Raw genomic sequence first — 15309 nt, forward strand, 5'->3', positions numbered from 1 at the left:
GAGAAGCTTGGTTAAATTATTGCATTACTTAATGAATCCTGCATCAATAATTTTATTAAGCTATCTGCAAATTTAAATGGTTGGAAAGTCAATAAAATAACAGAACAATGATATAGATGATCCTTAGATTTTTTAGAATGCTGTTTATAAGCAACCCTGCGTTATACTTGCTTTTCCTATATATACTAGTTATATTTTGAACTCAAAAGCCAAACAAATACTTCTTATATGTCACAGGGATAGAAGGTTTCAAAATGTAAACATATTTTTCTAATATTATTGAGAATTTTTGTAATCAGTACTGATAAAAATTATGCTCTTTAAAGTATTTCAATTTTAGGAAACTTTCTTCTATTATTCTTCCTTTAAAAAAAAATAAATAAAACCCTGAAAAAAATACTTGCCTTATTTTAAATTAGGGTTTTAGTGTTTGGAGTTTTTCTCACAGCTGCCATTTTCGAGTAAGATGTCTTTTCTAAATGTTCAGTATTTCCATTGAGACGCTGGCTTTATGAATAGCAAATATAGGCCAGTAATTGAGAAGCCCTGTAGAATTTTCCTGGTTTTCAAATGTAGAAAATCACCCTTAGGTTGTTCAGAAACTATATTAGGCTGCACAAAAACCATCCAGCGTCCTTGTCAGAAAAAATCAGCTTGAGTTGCAGCTGACAGAATGCAGAGCTTGCAGTGCACCTAGTACTGTTAAAAACATCTGAACAGCTAGATAAGGCTCCTGCGTGAAGAAAACATATTTCTCCTAGGATGGCGTAGGGGTTAAAATTTATCTTAAAGCACGATCTAAATCGGTATTTTCCAGAAACTTTTTAAAGTCATTTTCAGGGCGCAAAACGAAGTACTTCTCATTAGAGCTTCAGTGGTTATCAGTAACCCATAAGCCTTGTTTTGCTGGCTGCTTACTGGTGCATTTAATAAAATAAAGATCACTCAGTGGTGCCGTGGGCAGCATGCAAGGTGATAGCCATATTTGCTTACTGTAAATACAAGAGAAAATCACACACAAACCAGCTGTAGTTTTGACAAGTATTAAGATCCCTCTTTACATCTGTACTTCTGTACCAAAGTGCAATTAGTTTTCCTCGCACAAGGATTTCTGTTTATCTTATTCTGCTTGATTACTTGAGTATAATCGCACCGTTTGCTTCATTGCTCCTGGTAGTAAGCTCCAGTTTAAAAAGGGGAGGGTGAGTGTGTGTAAATATACAGAATTCTGCTGTAAGACTCTAATTTATGCATCTGGATGACAGCGTTTTCTTATTTTTTTTTCCCCTCCTTTACTCTTTCTTTCCACAAGGTTTGGTTCATGTACATCAGATTCCTCGGCTTAATAGCTTGATCTGTGATGTGTCAGACACGAAGGACCTTGCTTTTAGATTAAAAAGGAAGCTGTTCACCATTGAGGTAAGAGAAACAGTTTTGTTTCACTATTTAGAACCCAAAAGGTGGAGCTAATCCCATCTCTTATGTTTCATTTTGTGAAATACATAAAATATGCATCAGATGTTGTAAATTCATTTCATTCTGGTTTCGCTGTTCAGAACAGTTTTACGAAATATTGTAATATGCCTTCTAATTAAAAATGTCTCATTCACTGCACTAAATCAGTCTGTTATAAATAGTTTATTTTGGTTTAAAATGTACATAGAAAGTAGGCCACAACCTTCAATAACAAAGCATGACATGTTTCTAAGGATGTCAGGAGCATATTTAATTAAATGTTAATGACTTGCTCTTACTTGTGTTAGTGGGTGGGAAAGTAGCTACATGTTATTACCCCAGTAGAGAGATTTTAATGTATAATGCTGCCTAAAATTGTGTGTGGTATGAGGGATAAGTGTCCTTATCAGTATTCAGAAACCATTTTCTTTGCATTACTGAAATCACCTTTCGCTCTTTTATGTCATTTTAAACACAGTATCATTTACACTAATGTCCTTAAGTAAATTTCCTACTAAATTTAAACTTTTTTCTGTGACCTTTATGCAGACAGTCCTGATAGAAGGCAGTAATACAAAAGATGTATTTCATTTTAATCTTGCTAAAGAGCAAATGAACATAGCACTATTAAGCAATTAGAGCTGATGTATTTATTAACCAAGTAATGCTTAGAGATGGAAGATGGCTTTCAGGGTGATGTGATAGTCATCGGTACAGTCTGGGCAAATTTTTTTTAACAAAGACATAAAACAGCCAAGCATCCCTGACAAACCATTTTGTTTAATCTCTTTTCAAATGAAAAGCTCTTAAGCAGGCCACTTGTCTTAACTGCTTGAAACCATAAAAAGAGAGAATTGCCACCAATAAATTAGCATATTTTTTACTCCATCACCAAATGATGGTCAATGTGGCTTGGCACTGCTTTGGTGTTTGGGACTTCACCCTTAAGTGACCACTTTGGCCCTTATTTGACCCTCTGCCCTTTTTAGCTGGCCACTTGATAAGGTAACTTAAGGGTTCTGTCTCTTCACTGCCCCCTCCCCTTCACAATTGCAAGTAGCCCTAACCTATAAATCATTGAAAAGGCCCTATCAAGTGACAAATTAAGGTGCCCTCCTCCTAATTAATGGTCATCAATGTCTTTAATTATCTAATCCTATTGAGAGTAGTTAATAGTTAATCAGGCAGCCAGTTCTTCATGCAGGTCATCTCTGCATGAGAGCTAGAAGTTTCTCAACTAGAGGTATCCTCTTCAGAAGCCACTTCAAGGCAAATACGTCAAGGAGGGCTTTTTTCCCAAAGGCATTCCTTTATCAGGTTTCTCACTTTCCAGAGAATGCAGTTAGTGAAACCAGGCGTTGTGAGGTATTAAGCCATTTCAACAACTGCTTTTGAGAAGTACATTAGAAACAAAAACCTTAATAGTCTGTGTTTGGTTTTAAAATGCAAATGTTCTTACTGTTTTCAGAAGTGCAGAGAAGCGTGCACCCTCATTTCACAGCATAGTAAATTCTCATTTATTATAGCTATGAATTAGAATATTTGGGGCTTTTTTCCTCACTATGAATCCTGACTCAGAATGTAATTTTTTCTGTCAGCCGTGTTTGGGATTCGTAATGTAATTTGGAAGAAAAAAAAAACAACTTAACAGGACACTCTGTAAAAAGAATTGAATTAGCGATGGGGCAGAAGCATTGGAAACAGAGGTGTAGTGGAACTCTTGAAACAACCTGTTGCCCTAGACATGCGTAGATGACCCACTTGTATAATTTCTCCCTTCATTGCTCAGCTGCAGCCCCTTTTGAGTAACTTCAGGTTATGTTAGAGAGATGCGTTCTATAAGCTGAACTGACACAAACTAGCCCTTTTTGAACATGTTAGATCACTGTCCTACTATGATCTTCCTGTGCACATTTCACTAATCTATAATACATATGTTTTTCTTCCTCATACTATTAGGGGAGGCAGACTACAGCTAGGCTGACTGGAGCAATGAGGTCAATAAGAAAGTGGGAGCAAGGGGAAATTGAATTAAGAAGGGATGTAAATGCAGTCTTCTAAAATGGGTTTCTGCAGTTAGAATGTGATGAGTCAGCAGTCAGGTTTGGTTCTGGTGGTAAAAACATAAAGCAGCAGAACAGTGTGTATTACAAGCAACAGTGTGCTTTATACAAAGTACAACTAAGTTTTTGACTTCCTTAGTATGTAGCTTAAATGTGAAATTAAAATATATTGTAAGTACATTACAGTTTTTGGAAAGCTTCTGCTTAGTTATATACACAATTTAGGGTAAAATTACTGACCTCTACTTGAAATGCCACTTTAAAATCAAATTACAGAAGAAAAGTTAGAAATACACAACCTATGATTTATGGCAAAATTTCTCCAAAAAGAGTTTTCATCACTACATTCTTTTTTTGCAGTTTAAAAAAAGGCATGGGATATGGATTTTCTCATCTCTGAATTGCTCACCGATTAAATAATTCTGTATGGTTTGGCCATCATCAGTAAAAAACCTTAAATGTCAATCCATTTTATTAGATTGCAGTTTTGTGGGAGGGACTCCGCCTCTTGGAGTCTGTAGAATCATTTAACTGTTTCCGTTTTTCTTTTATCTTCTTCATCAAAATAAGATTAACTGAAATGTATTCTAAAGGGATTTTTTTTTTAATTCAGGATTTAAATGTTTTTTAATGAATATTTATGAGTGTTGGTTTTCCATTTGTGAATTAGGAGGTAGACCCTTTCCAGGAAAAGTTACATGTTTTTGGTAAAAGGTGCAGTAGTATATCAAGCTTTCCCAAATCTTCACACAGCAATTACTGGCAATATATTATTATATGCAATATTATCAGAGATCTATCTTATGTGCATACCACTTTAAAGGACACAATTTTGAAGTTAGCCTGTCTAATCCTATTTCTTCCCACTTTGGAATCTTAATTAGAAGGAGATAAAAACCATCATTTGACTAAATTATTGTCTTGAATCTGTAGCAAAAGGTATAATCCGCAATTGGGCCAATTAGTGTACCCCATAGTTAGCTATGCTGAGGCAGGAAACTTGATTAGATCTGACACCAGCCTAGTTCCCACTGTTGTTTTGCCAGGTATGATGGTCAGACTTCAAAGGGCTTGAGGCATCAGCAGGGCAAGGTTTGGAGGCCAGCTTAGGTCCGGTCGTTAATCTCTCTGCTAAAACCACAGCAGCCCTCGCACAAAACAAGCTTACACGACACAATCATGCGGTATTAAAGTTTGGGTTGAGTCATGCCAATTTGCCTTTGATTTTCTGATGATTGACTAAAAGATGGCTACATGACTAGACACATACTGAAAGTTTACTGATTAGGTAAGTTCTCCAAATATTTGAAATATTTTTTGATTTCTCAGTTAAATGATATGACAACTCATTCATCTTAATGAAACTTTTCAGCAGAACTGTTCTTGAAGTACTTTTTGCTTTGTTTATAGCTCTGAATGTAACTTATCAACGTTGATAAATTTTGTAGGAACATTATATTCGTAGTTTTATTTGACATAACTTTATCTTTGTTGTTCCAAAGCCTCCTGTATCAAAACTAAAGGAATCTGTGCCTAAATTTGTTTTTCACTCCTCGAAATTTCTGAGGAAACATTGTTTGTCTTTGTAATTTAGGTACATTTGCAATTACTAGCAAAAGGGAATTTCCTCTGAATTATTTTCCACCTCACTGTTGAGTAAAGCACTGTTCTACGGCTGCGATTACATAAGCGTTCCTTTCTTTTGCAGTCTGATTTGTTGAAATATTGCAGTAACAGTGACATGTTTCCATTCTGAGAAAAGCCTAAGGCTGCTTTAGTATTATTCCAAATGATTGAAATTGCCATCTTGCTGACTTTCCCTTGGGCAGCTTAAGGCCTGTTTACTTTTGTGTTTGTTTCACATGTTCCCTCAGAGTTTGGCTGGCAGGACATCATTACCTGGTTTGACAAGACAGTTGGAGAAGATTCATATTTGGTTAACTCCCTTTGTTACTGCCTGGTCAACATAAACCTCTGAAATTATGCATTTAAAGTAAAAACTTCTGATAAATTCAGATAAATGTGTGCAAATAGAAAAGTCTGTGAGAGTTGGTTTTTTTTTTTTTTTAATTCCCTAGTTTTGCTTTACTGCTGATGTTTGAAGTCTTCAGGTAACAGTCAATTCTTAATAGTATAGAGAATAAGCTTTTTCCTGCAAGTTGTATATATAGTTTATTTAATAAATAGTTGTCGTGAATTTTTTTTATTTTTATTTTGAGCAATGCACAAGTAAGAGCCAGCTAATACGATTTTCTTTTCAATGGCTATATAACACCTGTGCAAACCAGAGTAAAAATCTTTAAGAGACAGCTCAGTTTGAACCCAAGTGTCATATACTATAAAAAGAATTGCCACAGAGCAAAAATAAGTAAGTTTCAAGAGCTTAAATGTATGAGTTCAGGAGATTCTTTTCTGAGAGGTGTTTCCTAACAGGAGGAGGAGAAAGTCAGAATTAGAAGAGTCCTGTGACAGGAAAGTTGCTGATTTCTCAGTGGCAGGCAGATACAGTATGGTTCTATGGAGCACTCTGCAGGGCATTTTTCCTAGTGGCAATTGCCAGAATAAAAGATTATGTCTTTGGAAGGCAACATAATCACAAAGCCTAGCAATTGAGTCTATACAAAAATAAAAATAAATGTATGATTCCAAAAGCATTAAAATAATGTCCTTTCTTCATCCATCAATAGAGGACTGTAAGAAAATTAATGATTGCCAAAATAAGCAAGATTTAATTGCAACTCCAGATATTCATGTGTATGTTATGTGTCCAGCATTGGTATTTGGAAGAAGACTTAAAACTCTTTTTTTTAAGATGGTAAATTTGGCATTTAAAAACAGGAAATACGGCTTAGGTAGCTTCCATCTGAAATCTCTGTATTTCTTTTTTTTTTTTTTTAATTTTTTTTTATTCTATCCCTCTCATTGCTTATTTTATACAGACTGTATTGTGGTAAACTTCTTGTTTGCAAAATTAGTCACTACTGTAGGTTGTTTACCAAAACAGATGAGACCAAGTCAGAACTGATGTCTGCAGTGCTTCAGTGTGGTATTAACATAGCACAAGTTTGGTCCCAAGTAATTCAGGAGATGGTGATGTTACTGAGTGCCAGAACCATGCTCCAGGAAATACTTTGTAGTCATTCATTAAATACATCAAGAACAGATATGGACATAATGGTTTAGAGTTATTCATGAGCTATTTCTTCTGGAGGAACAAATCAACACTGTCACCAGTACATGTGGGATCAGCATATATTTAAAATACGCACATGTGCCATACCAACCTCTGTATCAGTGATAATGAGAAAGTGTCCACTATACCTCTAATAGCATCACTTCTTATAGGCTCCTTCCAAGAAAATTTGAAGCAGCCTTCATTCATGACTTACCCCAATCCCGATTATATTTCACTGATGTTTATAAAGTTGAGTAATTTTGTAAATAAACAAATGCATTTGAATTAATGAACTATTTTAGACAATATTTTAACAAAAAGAAACTATTAGCCTGAGAGGTGACAAAAGGCAAAACATTTGTTTGTTAGAAATTTAAGTAAGGTGATGGTTCTATAGCAATTGGTCAGTAGAATATGGAAATGAATCCTTGTTCACTGAGATAAAGTTCACATAATGTAACACCAAAGCTAATATATGCTACAGGACACGTTGTAGTGCTGGGAGCTTAGTCAATATACCTTCGTATATAGATAAAAGCAATTCTGTAGTTTAAGATCGTGCACTGGTGGCATTACAAGACTTGACCCCATGTTAAGGCCTTGCAGCCTCAAAACGGAACCTGCTTTTACCAAGCCAGAGGGTAACACAGTTATGACTGTCTGGCTGCCCAGTGCCTGGAGCACAGATGAAACTTTGCAGGTATTCCTGGTTCAAAGGTGAGACAGAACTTCTCTGAAGTGTTACAAAAAGTGTGTTTCTTTAATTTTCTAATGCAATAGAATCTTTGAGTCCCCTCGTCCCCATGTATTTGAGAACACAAGTACCCTTGGGGCTTACATGAAAAACTTCTCTTTTCTCCTTAGCCTGCCTTGAGCAGATAGCATCATACCTGACAAACTCTAGTACTGGATGCTCCACTTCAGCTCAGGGACTCAAATGCAGAGAACTCTGTATAAAAAACTAAACTTTTTAACAGAGAGAAGTAAAACATTGTAATAAAATTCAGCTGAAATTTGTGCCAATCAAACCACTGTTGCACTGATTTTTCCTGTCCATTTTCCCTATGATATTAATAAAGACATTACCACTGACTTATTTAAACATAGATCAAAAGATAGTAATTATAACACCATAACATTTTCTTAATCTAGAATTAATAATATTGCAAAAAGATTCTCCTGCAAAACTAATTCCAAGCTCCATTCTGCGTTATTTTATCTAGTAGCCAGTTCAGGTTCTCTTTACCTGGTATGGTGTACTTCACTGAATTGTTTTGTCAGATGCTGTCAAGCCAACCTACCATTGTTAAAGAAAATCAAACTAAATCATTTTGGCATGAGCCTTCCAGGAATAAGGCACAGAATATGAAGGGTTTGATGAAATCAAGGATTTGATTTCAATATTGTAAAAGACTGCCTGTCAAAAATGTATTACATTCTTTCAAACAATTTTGAATAAATAAACATGTTTAAAATTGTGACAGTACAATTCATATAAAGTTTTGGGAGACATTTTAAAATTATAATAACTTGAGGTGAAACAATACTTGGAGTGCTCTTATTTAAAAAGAAAAAAATCCTCTGAATGCCAATGGTACGTAGAGCTGAAATCAAGTAATAAGTTTCATGTGGTATATGGAATTTCAGAACGCTTGTATCTTGTGAACATGGGGAAAAAATTAATTTGAAAATACCACCTTCTTATTGTGTAGTACTGAATAATGTAAATTAAATTATTTCAATATTCTGAAGATGAATGCAGGAAGATACCATTAACTTTTAGGTTGCATATGAAGATTTGTAATATCCTGAAATTTATTTCATAATTAATTTTGGTTTATGGGTTGTTTGACATTATACAAGTATAACATGAGGGCTCCATTCAATTTTTCGAAACTTTAACACATATAATACAGTGCATCTGCAGTTCCTTGTCAGTAAACAGAACTCATATATATTTTATTTAAACAAATAATTATGTTGTTTAGAAATATTTATACCATAATTGTGTTGTCGCAATGGAAGAACATGCAACAAAGCCATTAATGCAATTAAAGGTCACTTGTACATATTGTAATGGACTGCTCATTCCCTGGATCTGTGTTAAGGGTCAGTGCTGCAGCATGAAATGGATTGGTCTTGTTCAGTCTGTAAATAAATGGGTCAACTTATCTTGTATTTGCCAGACAAATAAAGTAGTTGACATATTCCCACTTTCGTAGACAGGTAAGCTGAAGAGATCTTTCGTAAAAACATTAGTTGATAAAGATTAAAAAACTCTTTATCTACAAGGATTATATTTTTCACTAAATTAGTAGTGCTTTTTAGACAAAGGTCTATGGGTGTAAGTTATATGTCGATGGTGACGTATTAAGAAGCAAAAAGAGTTAAACGCCATATTCATAGTAGTGCTCAGCAGGAGCTGAATGCTACCTCCATTACATGCTCTTTAAAGTACCACCAAATTTAAAAAAATATATGATATTTAATAATTGTATCATGTTCTCACTTTCAAATAATAGCGAATTCAGTCATGTCACTACACAATGAAACAGATCTCTGGATTTTATGTATCTCTGTAAATGCAAGAAAATAAAAATTAAAGCTTATAGGAAGTCATGTTTCCTCAAACACAGACCTGTATGGTACATGAACCTCATTGAAATGCATTGAAGTAGAAGTTCACAGCTGTAACTGAAGATTGAGAATAGGATGACTTTGCATCTCCACATGAAAGATGGGCACCTGTCTGGACCTTGTGTTAATACTGTTTGTTATGGCTTTGATATTGATCTTGGGGTAGAAAGTGATTCAAAGTACTCTGTAAACTCAGAAACTGTAAGATAGCCCCATCAAAAACTTGGAAAGGGTTAAAATGTCATTTTGTAGGAAAGCAGAGCAATGTTGCCAAATGTTTGCCATGCCTAGTAACAGTCTGAATCAAACAAATTCCAAAATGCTTTATTGTAATGTTGCAAATTCAAGATTAAAGATTAACATTTCCGGTCTTATGAAAACATTAGTGAATTTGGATGAACGTAAATCTGTAAGGAAACCACAAATTTATGATTTCTTTAAATTTTTCACCTCTACAAAAACACTTCCATACCATTTTGCTGATCTGTTTATTTTACTGATTCACAAAGAGTATTACCCTTTACTGAACTGTTAATATACAGGAACATTTTTTTCATTTTATTTTTATTGAGGGCAAACTAGTCTTATTATTCCTAGTCTGAAAGACTTAACAAAAGTGCCAAAAAGAGACAGGAGAAAAAAATATACAGAGTGTATGTAGTACTGTAGGTGAAGAAAAAAAGCGTTCTATAACCGTTGTGCAAATACTACTTTCTGCTTTGGCCAAACTATGGGGTATTATTTGTAACTGAATTCCAGAGTACGTTTTATTTTTATATTCCTGGCCAAGGGGAGGGTGCAAAAAGTAGATTGTCATAAGCAAAATGGCTGAGGACTACAGTGCCTAAGGCATAAATAAACTTAGATTTTGGTCATGCCATCTTTATTGCTGTCTTTCTTATAGTTGTTTTAGTTGCATGTTTTTTATATTTTTTTTCAAATTTGTTTTTTCTTGGTTATATTACATATGGTTTTCAGAGGATTCTGTTAGCATGCGTAATGCAATTTAAAAATTCCCATTGCATGTTAAAACCCAACAGCTTTTGAAATACCAAGTGATACTGTCTCCAAGAAGAAAAATATTATTTATTGCTTTTAAGAGGTATTTCTGGCCAGCTTAACATTAACGTAATTTTAACTCGTTTCAGAATAATAGCTTGAATTTGAATGGCATTACCAAGTTACAGTTCAGCTCACTTGTTCCTCGTTCCTTCCTTGCAAGGAAAGTGAGCAGAAATTGAATGATGTACAACAACTAAAGTTTTGTGTTGATGTCCATAAATGCATAAATAAATAAAGAGAATTTGGGTGCCAACTTATAGCAGCCATAGACTGCTTGACTTTCAGAAAACAGGTGGTAGTGCTTGCTGAAAATAATTCACTTTAAATGCCTCATTTCTGTCATTTAAGGTTTGAGAAACCTATGGTTTTTAGCTTATGAAAATACTCTCTATGGGCTCTTCATCCTCTTTTATCCTGCTTCAAGTCTGTTATAGCAAAAATTACTGAAGAATTTTCACTCTGACATTCATAAAATTCATATATTTACAAAACAGTAACCAAATTGACTTACCTTCTCATGTTAAATCACTAATCTTTGGGCAGTATGCGTACTTGAGTCATGTTTAAAAGTAATAAAGAGAAAACAAAAATAAAGAACAGTTTATCACTTTTAAGTGGGAGAATGTGAGTATTGCTGCACAAGAGAAGTCAATTTCACCTTGCATCCAAAACAGTGCTTGCTAGTCCTAAAATAACCTGATTGCTTAATATTTAAAGTTTTAAGATCCTTAGTAAGCTTTGCTAAGGAGCTGTACATTCACTCATTCAGAAAAAGATAGACTTTGTGTGACTTGTGAATGAACATTTGAGGTGGATGACTTGACCGTGGTAGCTGAGTCTTGAAGAGACTTCTGAAGCCTCCATGATATATCCAGAATATCTGCTGAGAGTTTGAATAGAACCTTAATGGAATATTTGTAAGTAAAACATTTCACGTGTTTTGGTAGTAACTATACAGTGACCTGCTTTGTCGTTGGGTTGGCTTCAGCCTCTCCAGCTGGAGGAGTTAAGAACGGTGCAGTTGTCAGATAGGCTTGGGGTCTGTGAGTGGCAGAAATACTTCCAACGGCGGTCACATTCCACTGTTCTCAGTCGAGGATTACAGTCTTCCAGTGTAGTTTTTGGACATGCACCCTAACTTGCTTTTGTTTGTGAGCCAGCACACAATTAGATGAACAAGAGGAAAAATTTTGCTTGTGTACCACATGTTACTAGTATTTCTTGCTTTTAAGGGCTTCTATGTGCAACCTGAAGTTTGTCTGGTTACCTGCATATTGGCAGAAAGTATAGCAGAGTATGATGATTTAGTATAATATTCACCACTTTTTATTTTAAATCTCATGTATCGTATTAGTGTGGAAAAGAGTGAACTAAGGAAGACCTTGCTCTCTAACTATTTTTTTTTTTTTTTGGCTTAAAGATGTAGGTGTCCTGAATTGGTAGTGCTTACTTGCAGATCGAGAGTAGGAACAAGTAGGGTATGGTGAAGCTACACTCTCGGGACTGACCAAGGAAAGTCTTCTCATAGATATAGCCACAGCTTGTACTCATCTTGATACACAGTCTGTGTGGTGTATAGAATAAACATATCCCTCAGCCTCTTGAGCTGCCATATGTTACTAACTGAGCAGCGATTTATTTTCAACACTTTATTATGTAGTGTTATCCATTGATTGCATCTCTTCTCTCATTGATTTATTAGGGATTTAGTAATGTGTTCCTTACTCAATAAACACTGTAGTCTCTTAGGTCAGTTATGTCTCAGGTCTGCAATCTAAAGCCCCTGAGGCAATACCGTATACTTCTTAATCAGTACTTCTCACCTTTTGGTATAAGGCTTTGTAATTCTGGGCAGATTACAGGTTTCCTATGCTGCCTCAAATGCCCTTTCACAAACCTTTTGCTACCAGAGAGTAGTATGACAGGAGTTATATGAGCTTTCGCTGCTATAATATAGGGAAAAATAGTTCCCCTTCTAGTATAAGTGTGTATTAAGAGATACAAACCAGTACTTAATTTGTAATTCTTGTTGCTGTTAAAATAAGGAATTCATAAGAAGAAAATCCAATATTTGCATTTAGATCTGATCCTCAATAGTAGCATAGCCATGGGCTGTTTGTGCTTGGTCTGCATCATCTAGACTAAAAATAGCCTTCCTGTCATTTTATTGGCAGAGTTTTAGCTACTCCTTTAATTCTGTTTAAAAATGGATAGGGAGAAAGACAGCATAAATATTGAATGTGTGCAGATATTCCAGTAAGTAACTAAAAGGAGATTCCTGATGCTTTGAAGAGCTGTATAGTTAAATGGAATTCACATTTTGCTTAAGTAAAGAGGCATTTTGTAATTTATAATCATCTTTAAATGTATTAGGTTAATTTTTATTTTTGTATTTGTATCATTAAAGTAGCTACTTGTAAATAGCTAGGCATTAACATATATTTGCTTTATTTTATTAGTGTCCTGCTTAGGTTTTGTTCTTTTTAGGTGTTCTTTACATTTTGATAAGAAATTACTGATGAGGTATTTTATTTCTCATCATTTAAATAAATAGCCACATTATTTCTTGCTTTTCTTTTAATAAAGCCAGTTTTTGCGGAGTAAGAAGACAAACCACTACTGCCTGCTAAAACCTTGAGCAAACGTCTGAAAATTTCTGGTTTGTTATGTTTTATTTTTGAGAACCTGTGGAAACAGCGAAGGAAGAACTGGCTTGTTCTTGTTCTGCCTGTCCTAAGAAAACATGGGCTACTTTAGGAACTTTCAGGACTATGGTTACAGTACGGAAAATACACAGTTTTGAGGTGGACTTGTGTCTGTGTTGTTTTTCTCCTAATCTGAAAAGGGCATTCTAGCTTTGAAAAAAACATGACAATTCGATGCAGGTTACTGAAACGCCCCTAAACCTACAAAGGAAAATGTTTGCTATGTTTGTAGAGTAAGACTCTAAGATAGAAGGGTTACACTGGAAGGATTGTGTCAGTGGATTACTTATATCCTTATATAAGAAGCACTTTTTCCTTGTGTGGTCTGAACTAGAAATTATACACGTTCCATGGTCTCTTCTACCTTGGCCTCTCCTGTCTTTTCATCCACACCATAGTGTGTATTTCCATCTTTTAGGACAGTATTATTCTGCACATTCAGTTTAGGAGCTGTTTGTGCTCACACAACTAGGTATATCTGGAATACTTTCTTGCAGCATTAATTTGGTTTTTGTAATTTTTTGTTTCTCAAATTTGTGTTTTGAAATTATATTGTTACTTTACTAATTGATCCAAAAGATTAGCATTTATTGAAGGTGCAGTAAGAGAAGATGTGTTTGGAAGTAAGTTATTTTAACGGCTGCTTTTATGGAAGGTTGTTGATGTTGTTACAAATGAGATTATGAAAAGAGAAGCAATTGACGTTGCAGTTTTTGCGTTAGAGCATCGGAAGTAAAGTGAGTAGTTGCATTCCATCAGTTGCGAGTGCGTAACATTGACATAGGCAGGTATCAGTTTTCAGAATGATAATCTAATCTGAATATTTATTGGTGAGATTAGACATAACTAAAACTTTGTTACATGTACAGTCTAAACATCTGGTAAAAATATTTGTAAGTAAAGCAGAATTTGTACAAAGCCAGATACAGTCAGAGATCATTTTTACTGAGCAGTATCACCATTTCTATCAAGTGTTTAGTTAATGAATATTCAAACTATTTTAAGAGTATTTTTTAAGCTTTTTTTTTCCGAAAAGAGGAAGCATGTTTCTATAAAAAATTACACTCCTAAAAATTTACTGTTCTCAGCATAATAAAAATGTTGTAAAATTACTTCCGATCTTGAAAAATCAAACCAGCTATTCTTATTTCAAGTTTCATCTAATATATTGTTCTGTATAGTTGTATGATAAACACATTATTCCTTGAACAGGAATTAAGAGTAAAGCTGCCAGGAAGGGGTTTTGTTGTCAGAGTAGTTCCCGCCTCATGTTTTGTAAGAGATTTCATGGTCCCATTGTAAAGAGTGGATGATTTAAAACGTGTTCCCAAGATAAACTTTCCCATTGTCATTAATGAGGATGGATAATACTGAGTGACAAGTGCATTAGGAATGACACAGAAAGAGCTGTTAGATTTGTCAGAGCATATCACTTCAGGCAATGAAACTTGAGGACATTCTCTTTTAGCAATTTTTTGCTATTTATTAGAGAACCGAGGATTGTGATTGCTCACACAGGTGGATTTTACTGGTTTGTTCATTAAATGTTTAGGTGTCTTTGAAAAGGCAAACGTGATAAATATGACCATTATACTCCACTGTGATGGGTGCCAATGGTTGCTTTGCTTACAAATGATTCTTCAAAACTAATATACCTTCTATTTGTTTTAAACATGTTTATTTGATGGATAATTTTTAATTTGCAATATTTTTACTGAACAGGAATATCTAAAGTTATATAATAAGTGCTTTGAACTGTCGTAGTGAAGCTTCTGGGATAAAGAAGCTTAAAATTAGGACACTATACATGTAATTTACATTGACTTAAAAAATTGTATTTCTCCATAGAGAAAGACTTTTTAAATATTTATATCTGAATAATTAATAATGCATGACTTTTTCTGGTGTTTAAAATCTTTCCAAACTACAACACGCCTATCAATTTCCATTTTGAACATGCAATTGGTCACTTTTTCGCCTTGATTCATCTTGCCTGGCTGCCAACCAAATTTTGCCTCTGTGTACCTTCTTGACACTAATAATGACTGAGTTTCTGTTCGTTTGCGTGCAAGATTTCCCAAGCGGCAGTTTGGGGCTGGGATAAACTATCTATCATGATTGTGTACAACTAATCTGCCTCAACCAAACCACCCAATGATTGAAATTACATTTGACAATTCACCTCTCCTTGGCGTGCCTGAGGTGAACATAG

General features: G+C 34.7%; 1 protein-coding gene across 1 annotated transcript in view; it reads left to right on the forward strand.

The window, feature by feature from the left end:
* The window catches only part of ELP4 (elongator acetyltransferase complex subunit 4), a 159292-nt gene that overhangs the window by 71329 nt on the left and 72654 nt on the right, over positions 1-15309 (forward strand). Inside the window, exon 9 of the mRNA XM_086612908.1 lies at positions 1313-1419. Coding sequence (XP_086469034.1) covers positions 1313-1419 — 107 coding nt within the window. The remainder of the gene's footprint in view (positions 1-1312; positions 1420-15309) is intronic.

This window comes from Tauraco erythrolophus, chromosome 6 (assembly GCF_009769465.1).
Source record: "Tauraco erythrolophus isolate bTauEry1 chromosome 6, bTauEry1.pri, whole genome shotgun sequence".
Taxonomy (NCBI): domain Eukaryota; kingdom Metazoa; phylum Chordata; class Aves; order Musophagiformes; family Musophagidae; genus Tauraco; species Tauraco erythrolophus.